The sequence below is a fragment of the Cottoperca gobio genome, chromosome 14, assembly GCF_900634415.1.
Source record: "Cottoperca gobio chromosome 14, fCotGob3.1, whole genome shotgun sequence".
Lineage (NCBI taxonomy): Eukaryota > Metazoa > Chordata > Actinopteri > Perciformes > Bovichtidae > Cottoperca > Cottoperca gobio.
Window position 1 is genome coordinate 24778854 of NC_041368.1, and position 9284 is coordinate 24788137.

Sequence of the window (9284 nt, forward strand, 5' to 3'; positions counted from 1 at the left end):
TAACACATACCTCATATAGTATAAATATTATATACAAATATAAACATATATCATTTATAAAATAATCATTTCATATATATAAAAATAAAAAAGATAAAATAACATAAAATATAACATTACTAAAAGATATTATATTTGTTACCAGTAAAATAACTATTAACTACTATACATTTACTATGTATTGATGATGTTTATTATAAAGTGTTTACTAACGTTAACGTTCTCACTCTTCTCGTGTTGTCTCATGTGCTGCAGTTCTTCATGTGACCGGAGGGCGGCGCTGTTTCCACACTTGGTGAACTACCTCTATTTGGTCAAGGACTATGTTGTTCAAATCTTTCAAAGTGTTCATTTTGCGTGTTTACGGGGCTTTTTCTGCAGGTCTGCTCGGTGTTTTTCGGGGGGACTCTGTGACCGACTCTCCCCGAGGACTGTGCGCCCAGCCCGGGTTGAGTGTCTCGGGCAGCTGCTTAGCGGTTTTCTGATCTCTGCCTGGAGGTTTTTTTTTACAAGTTAGCTCAACAGCTAATCCCAAAAGTCACGTCACCTGTGCGGACACAAAGTTTCCCGGTAGCTCCGGGACAGCCGGTGAGTTTTAACTACATGTCTTTATGAAACTTTGTCGAGTGCTTTTCGCGGGGTTTTGTCTCACTTTTCCGCAGCGATAAAATTAGCGTTGGAGACGGCAGCAAGTGAAGCGTAGCTGCGGGTTATAAATGTCGGTCTGACCCGCAGTCTTACACGGTTAAGGTGTTTTTAAGGAGGGACATGTGGTAGAGAGGAGACAGCTTCGGTGTTCAGCCCGCTGACTCGGCGGCTCTGGGTTTACTGCTCGTGAGGCCTGCGGGTCGGGCTTCCACCGGGCTTGAGTAGAGCCCGACGCCGGCTTCGAGAGGTGAGAGGCCGGCAGTTGGCTCCGCCACCGCCGGGCCTGCGGACTAAGGTATGGAACGGATGGAAGTGGACCAGTGCGCAGGCGCAGCTGGCGGGGCAGGAGGCGGGGCACTCCGCAGATCGAACAGCGCCCCCATGATCACCAGTGTCAGGTCAGTGGTACTGTTCCCACAAGTGCACCAAACCCCATTAAAAAAGCATGACATTTATATTTTGCCTTGTTTACAGAGAGCCATATATATAATTAAATATTACGTAAGACATGCTCTTAATGCATAAGAGCATCTCTTTAATTTGGAATATATTTTATTGTTATTTACTTTTCATAAAAAAAAGTTTTACCGGACACACAAATATTGACAAACTGCATAAATCGCAATATATCGCAATTACATCTTATCACCGTACTTGCATATTGCAAATGATTTAAAATTGCAATAATATTGTATTGTATACCGTATCACAATATAAAATACAAAGAATAAGTTAGAATACACTTTAATATACTACTACAACTAAAACTTAAACATGGGATAAACATACTTTAAGCATTAGACAAGTGTGCAAAGTTTTATTTATTTTTAAATGCAATAAGGTATAGTGTGACTTTAACGATGTGCAGGGTTATAGATTATATTTGAATTGCCTTGTTGTTGGAATGTGTTGTATAAATGTCTCTTTCTGTACATATTCTAAGTGTCCGTCTATATTAATATAAACATGTTATTGTGTGTGTCAGTGACGGGATGACAGTCTTCAGTCCAGTGTCCTCGGCTCGGTACAGACGCAGCAGCGTGTCCATCAACCCCAGCTGCCCTTCACAGGTCAGTGTTAGTGTAATAATGATGATATGTTATATATGATATTAAAGTTCTGTCTCAGCGCTCTCATCAACACCTTACCTCTCTTCCTCCAGCTCGTCCCCCTCTCTCCTTTCTCTCTGACCGGAGACAGACTTGACCACAAGAGGCAGGTGAGGAGTTCACACTTCTTCTTCTGCTCTTTTTCATCTCTCCATTTGCGCACAAACTTCTCGCCTCTGCATTCATTTATTTAAGAAGAGATTTTCGGGCGTCCCGGTAGCACAGGCGTCTCATATACAAAGGCTGAGTCCTCGGCCACTGGTTCGAGTCCGACCTGTGGCGTTTGCTGTATGTCGTTCCCCTCCTCTCTCTCCCCCTTTCACAATCTGCACTTCTCATCATAAAGGCATGAAAAGCCCAAAAATATAACTTTAAAAAAAGAAGAGACTTAAAGAAGAGATTTTCAAAGTACCCTCTCAGAAACGATCGCGGTTTCAACATACCATAATAATAACTAATATAATATATGACAATAAGGATGTATTTTAAAGGACGGATAGGATTATGAATGAATTGAATTATAAAAGAAAAGTCCCTTGAAATAAATATAATTTATTTATTGAAATATAGTGACTGATTTATATTTACATTTATTTATATATTTATTGTCTCATTATTTATTTCATAGCACTTTTAATTTTTTCATTGACTTAAATAGCATTCCATATCATAGTGTTTCTCTTTGCTTTGAACTATTTTAGTCTTTTTAATAAAAATTGAAACGTCTTAAATGTTTAAGTGATATTTGGATATTTATTGAAGGAGTGTAATTTGAAGACATGGGGTCAAAGGTCAACAGGGAGGTAATACCAGCTGTTTGTGTTCACTGCAGGAGGAGAACATGGAGATGACGCTCAGAGGAAGTCTGCACAGACGAAGGTTCAGACACAACACTGCTCAGCTCTTTAACGTTTAAAGTTTAAAACTGTATCTAAGCTTTACCCCTCTTTCTCTCCCAGTGCGTCCAGTCTGATCCCAGCTCCAGTCAGTCAGTGGCACGACCACGCATCAGTGGTGAGCATTTCCACTTTCTTTTCTTATATACATACCGTAAAACTTCAATTAGACGCAGAGTCCCTGTTACTCTGCAGGTGTGGCTACACTTTGACAAATAAACGCAGGTCTCAATTAGAAGCCGGGTCAAATTTTTTATAATAAAAGAATATCTTGCTCCTTGAAAACCACACGATTAGAGCACAGAGACTGGAGGGCAGTAAACCAAAACAACGAGTTAAAAGACGCTAAAATGCTTCGTAAGTCAACGAGGATTTTGAAAAACCGCAAACTGTGATTGTTACACTTTAATACACGTTGTTGACACCTGAGACGCTCCCTGACCTCTAAAGGCCGGGTTCACACCAATGTCTAGTTAAATGTACGCCTTGAGACGCGGAATTCAAGAGGAGGGGCTTGTCTCCACGGAGATACCAACAATATTTCTTTCCAACATTGATCTGGTTAACTACAGCTCTATGATTATTGAATTGAAATCAAGATCAAAAAGATGCTGAAATCATGAATCTGAACTGATTGTAGGGCTAAAGAGTCCTTTGTCTGAAAAGAGCCCTGATTTATTCATGTAACTGCTTAGGGCTCAATTCTTAATATAAACCTTACTTTGTTCAATACTGTACCACATTAAAGAGTATGCTTTACAGCATTATTTCTTATATCGCTTTCATATCTAAGCAATATTGTAACTGAAATATCTATAATCCAATAAATATTGAATCTAATTGTGAAGTCCGTGGTGATCACCAGCCTGAATGTTAAAGTCTGAAACTTTAAACTGAATAGATCGGAGGTTTCTGAATGCTCTATATTAAATCCAGATCATCTGATTTATAGTAAGTAAATCCATATTAGAGGTTTCAGACTGTTTTCTGATTTTGTTTCTTCAGTGGTTCCCGTCACAGGACAGCGGCGTCACACCGAACTCCTCCCCGAGTCCCACCAGGAGGTTCAGGTAAACGAACACCAACAGGAAACTGTTTGGTTTTATTGTTTGAGTGGAAACTTCAGTTTACTTACATACGTGATCATTCCAACAGACCAGCAGTCAGTGCCACAGTGAGGTGGCCAGCGCTAACTCCACTCAAGAGGAAAGGTAAGTGTGTGTGTGTGTGTGCTTGTGTGTGTGATAGGCTATCGCGACATAGCATCATGCTAATTTCTCGCGCAACTTTTGAGTCACATAATTTATGTCACGTCTTTGCATTGACCTTGTATGTTATCGCACCGTGTGAAAAATGTGCTTCACGTTTGATCCAAACACACATTAAGGCCCATTGCATGCTTCTCGTCTCTTAAAATGTAAAGGGTTTTTTTATACATTTCTGAACCTCTATTGTCTCTTAGGAGGGGTGGAGTCTGACGGACCCCCAAAAAAGCTTTTTGTCGCTGGTGTAACGGATCCCGCCCACCGCAGCAGCTACACTGTCAGGTGAGGATCATATTGAACACACATATTAGCAGACACGGGTTAGAAAGGAGACGGCGCACTGAGAGTCAGACCACGGGCCGGTCCTGAGACTAGGGGCCGGTCCTGAGACTAGAGACCGGTCCTGAGACTAGGGGCCGGTCCTGAGACTAGGGGCCGGTCCTGAGACTAGGGGCAGGTCCTGAGACTAGAGGCCGGTCCTGAGACTAGAGGCCGGTCCTGAGACTAGAGACAGGTCCTGAGACTAGGAGCCGGTCCTGAGACTAGGGGCCGGTCCTGAGACTAGAGACCGGTCCTGAGACTAGGGGCCGGTCCTGAGACTAGGGGCCGGTCCTGAGACTAGGGGCCGGTCCTGAGACTAGGGGCAGGTCCTGAGACTAGAGGCCGGTCCTGAGACTAGAGACAGGTCCTGAGACTAGGGGCAGGTCCTGAGACTAGAGGCCGGTCCTGAGACTAGAGACAGGTCCTGAGACTAGGAGCCGGTCCTGAGACTAGAGACAGGTCCTGAGACTAGAGGCCGGCCCTGAGACTAGAGACAGGTCCTGAGACTAGGAGCCGGTCCTGAGACTAGGGGCCGGTCCTGAGACTAGAGACCGGTCCTGAGACTAGAGGCCGGTCCTGAGACTAGAGACAGGTCCTGAGACTAGAGGCCGGTCCTGAGACTAGGAGCCGGTCCTGAGACTAGGGGCCGGTCCTGAGACTAGAGACCGGTCCTGAGACTAGGGGCCGGTCCTGAGACTAGAGACAGGTCCAGGTCCTGAGACTAGGGGCCGGTCCTGAGACTAGGGGCCGGTCCTGAGACTAGAGACAGGTCCTGAGACTAGGGGCCGGTCCTGAGACTAGGGGCCGGTCCTGAGACTAGAGACAGGTCCTGAGACTAGGGGCCGGTCCTGAGACTAGAGGCCGGTCCTGAGACTAGGGGCCGGTCCTGAGACTAGAGACCGGTCCTGAGACTAGGGGCCGGTCCTGAGACTAGAGGCCGGTCCTGAGACTAGGGGCCCGTCCTGAGACTAGAGACAGGTCCTGAGACTAGAGACAGGTCCTGAGACTAGGGGCCGGTCCTGAGACTAGGGGCCGGTCCTGAGACTAGGGGCCGGTCCTGAGACTAGAGACAGGTCCTGAGACTAGGGGCCGGTCCTGAGACTAGGGGCCGGTCCTGAGACTAGAGACAGGTCCTGAGACTAGGGGCCGGTCCTGAGACTAGGGGCCGGTCCTGAGACTAGAGACAGGTCCTGAGACTAGGGGCCGGTCCTGAGACTAGAGACCGGTCCTGAGACTAGAGACAGGTCCTGAGACTAGAGACAGGTCCTGAGACTAGAGACAGGTCCTGAGACTAGGGGCCGGTCCTGAGACTAGGGGCCGGTCCTGAGACTAGAGGACAGGTCCTGAGACTAGAGACAGGTCCTGAGACTAGAGACAGGTCCTGAGACTAGGGCCGGTCCTGAGACTAGGGGCCGGTCCTGAACAGAGCGCTAACGTTTGCTAAACTGTGTCAAAATTTGAAGCTAACGTTTGTGACCGCCCAAACTAACTGATATTCATAATAATGCTTGTTAGCTGTGTAAATATCTAATGTTAGCAAAATAAGAGATAAATACATTAGACAGCGCCCACAGAGACAGAAATATACCATTTCATACCGTTTGCACTGCTTGACATGCGTCATCTTTAGTTATAGATCATCTTTGATATTAGTATAAAATTATGAATGAAAAATCACGAGTAAAGCTTCTTTTTCCCGCCTCTCCCTCTTGTATTCCCCCCTTCAGTGTCTCTCAGTCAGCAGCAGACTCTCCTCCTGCAGGAGGCGTCAGTCCTCAGTCCAGCCCTCTGTCTCTCTCTCCTCCCCCCTCCTTCACCCCCTTCACCTCCCACCAGCACCCCGGACACTGAAACCCACCTCACCCTCCTCCTCACCTAGTCTTGACCCTGTCACTGTGGGTGCGGACCGACCACCAGCAGCTTCAAGGAACATCGAGTCCTCATGGCACCTTATTTCTGTTCCAATCATCTGTAAGTCCCACCTCTTCCTGCGACCACAGGAAATGAAGATCGCCTGGTTTTCTGACTTTATTGTCGTTGAAAATATCTGTTTTGGATCCCTGGATATTTTTCTGCAGCGTTGAAGCATCATACAGAAAACTTTCTTGAAGTTTCTGATCGGCTCGCCATCTGTTTCCATCGTTTAGTTGGATATTTAACCCAAAATCTCTTTAATTAATCCCAGTCCACGTTGGACTGAAGGATATACTTGCTTCCTCCCTTCACAGGCCTAAGAGGTTCGTCCTGTGAGCCTTCAGCCTTCAACTCCCCACCCCCCCACCTAAAACGATTCATCATCAGCATCATCGTGAGATCACGAAAACAAACTTTTAGGAAACTGAGGACACACTGGTTGTGTTGTCGGGCATACGGCTGGATTCAAACGCCTGTTTCTCAACGTGATTCTGATCCGTCACGGAGAGGAATAAAACGTAATTGTTATACAAGGATAATAGAACGAAGCACACAAATGTCTCGTTCCTCGGCTGCATTTCCGGGAGAACGAACACGTTGAACAGTCCTCGTAGATTTGATCTGCGGACATCGAAGGAATGAGACACAGTTCATGTTGCTGCTTCTTGGATGGCTGCCTCTACAGTGCTGCAGGGATGACGTATTTTGTAGGCCGACTCGGAAGTTAGCATCGCCCTTGTTCCCTCCAAAGAAAGACAATGGATTATTGCAGAAAATAAGATCTGTGGCAAACAAAAGTTTATAACACTTTATTAGGGCTGCGACTAACAATTACAGTCATCTTCAATTAATCTGTCGATTATTTTCTAGATTAGTTGTTTGGAAAATGTTCCCCAATATGACGTCCTCAAATGTATTAAGATATTATGTTTACTATCATGGACGAGTAAAGAAACGAGAAAGGGTTCAAATTTAAGAAGCTGGAAACGGAGAACTTTGACTTAAAAACGTAGTCAAACCGATTAATCGGCTGTCACAATTGTTGGCGACTACTAAAATCTTTGCAGCTCTAATATTTACACGTTTTGTTCAGCAAGATAATCTTCACTGATGAACAGCACTTTTATAAAATGTTGAATGTTAGGCTATAAAGAAACTACAGCACGGTCACTTTAACGTCACCACTAAGATAAAGGCACGTTTTGTTGTAGAACAAAATGTTAAAATCTCTTAATTTTGTCTTAACCACCAACCTTATTTCAGGGTTCTAACCAAAAACACATTCAAAAAAACAATTGACTTTGAGGACGAGGGAACAGGAAGTGCTAAAACGGCGACTCATTCCTGCAGCACGCTATTGGACGCAGCTCCAGTCCAATCTGACCAATCAGTGGATGAAGCTTCAGATCTTCTCTGATTAATTATTCAGAGGTTCTGAAGAAGTTCTAATAAGGTCTTGAGTTGTAATCAAGACGTAATCGCAGGTGACGACAAAATATTTTCGTGGCACTTCAGGAACATTTGGTTCCACCTTCAGACGTCTGCTCTTTGTCCTGGAGTCGTTCAAGTGTGTAAAGCTATTGGGAAGATGTAGGAAACATCGGATTTATTTGGACACGGTCTTGAAATCAAAGTCATGAGCGTTCGTGGCGGATGAATCTGGACTCTCCCAGCACTTAATCAAATCAGTGAACCAGGGTCACGCGTTTATCGGACATTATATCTTTTCTATCAAATTTCGTAGCGTTTACATAAAGCTTCTGCTAAAGGTTGATCTCAAAACAAATAACTAAACATACAAATCTGAATATGGAATGAAACACTGGGGATGTCACGATTCCACAAATGGACCAGTCGCTACCAACACCAGTGAAATTCAACAATTCACAATACCAATTTGATACCACGGTAAAAAACAAACACGAACTCCAGCATCCTTTATTACTTCATCCTGGTTTCTGTCAGGAGGTTCAACAGCTCATAATTCATCTAATATCTATTTTGTATTGAAAACATCTTCAAACATCTGGATTTATTCAATTTTCTCACCAAAAACTTAATTTTACAAGATGAAATTTGAACACATCATGATAACGTTATAATTTACCTTCAACCAGAACTCATTTTGACTGAATAGAGCCTGAACGCATCACAATCTAAATCAATGGAACCTGCTAACAGCTAACGTTGATTAGCTCTCGAGCCCTGACGGTACTACCGGGCATTACGGTACCTGTGGTACTGTGGAAAAATGACATCCCTAGTCCCAACCCAAACACCCTCTGAAGGGGGTTAAGCTTTTTGTAAAGGCCAAAACTGATCGTATTTGAGTATTTTTGAGCCCAAAACAGCTCAACCTGATTGAAGCGTGAAATTCAGCCACTGAACAAAAGTTTCAGTCGTTGAAGCCTAAGACTTTTGTGTTTTAAAGAACAGTTGTAATCGTAGTCGCGGATGAGTCACCCTGACTGAAGCCTTCTGGTTTTAGCAGAAGAAACTTGAAAGACTTCAATTGTTTGTCTACAGTTTGTTAATGTCTGGCCGACAGTTTCACTGTACGACGTTTTTCTCCTGGTGTGAGAAACTGTTTTACCAACTGCTCCCGGTCAGTACAAGTGTGAAGTCTGTTTGTTAATAGTGTATCTATATGTGAATATTGACAGTCGGAGCAGCTGATATGTGCTCACTTTTCTTCAGCCTGCATGGTTTGATTGTACATATTGAATCTGCAGGAAACTCCTAAAGGTGCATTTATACTTTGACCTTTTCATTTCCCAGGCTTCAGTCTGTTCTTCCTGAAATCATCCACATTGTCATTCATGAAGGTCAATTCCCCTAAAATCTGTATTATATATATCATATATATATATATATATATATATATATATATATATATATATATATCAATCTGATTCCCTCTGCTTTACATATCTATTATGCTTGTTTTAAAAAGGTTTCAGACCAGAACCAATCTCATCTGGATTCTTTCTTTTTTGCACTTCCAATAAATTTGCATAATTTAAGAATCCGGCAGCTGATCATCGAGCTGGTCAATAACTCATCATATTGTGATGATATGATGTCAGGTTTCTGTTTCTGTGCAGGCTGGGGTTAGAAACAATCTTATTTGA

General features: G+C 43.7%; 1 protein-coding gene across 1 annotated transcript; it reads left to right on the top strand.

Moving 5' to 3' along the window:
* Positions 1 to 224: 224 nt before the first annotated feature.
* LOC115018573 (protein FAM122A) lies at positions 225 to 8984 on the top strand. The gene is made up of 9 exons (XM_029447626.1): positions 225 to 1046; positions 1634 to 1718; positions 1811 to 1867; positions 2590 to 2636; positions 2717 to 2771; positions 3659 to 3723; positions 3809 to 3864; positions 4116 to 4200; positions 5967 to 8984. Exons 1-9 carry the CDS (start codon positions 946 to 948, stop codon positions 6088 to 6090), a joined length of 675 nt encoding a protein of 224 aa, XP_029303486.1. The 5' UTR covers positions 225 to 945; the 3' UTR covers positions 6091 to 8984.
* Positions 8985 to 9284: the final 300 nt, after the last annotated feature.

Coding starts and splice junctions, on each gene's coding strand:
- LOC115018573 (XM_029447626.1), top strand. CDS start 946: ATGGAACGGATGGAAGTGGACCAGTGCGCAGGCGCAGCTGGCGGGGCA. Junction 3,724..3,808: donor AGTCCCACCAGGAGGTTCAG/GTAAACGAACAC, acceptor TCATTCCAACAG/ACCAGCAGTCAGTGCCACAG. Junction 4,201..5,966: donor CGCAGCAGCTACACTGTCAG/GTGAGGATCATA, acceptor TCCCCCCTTCAG/TGTCTCTCAGTCAGCAGCAG.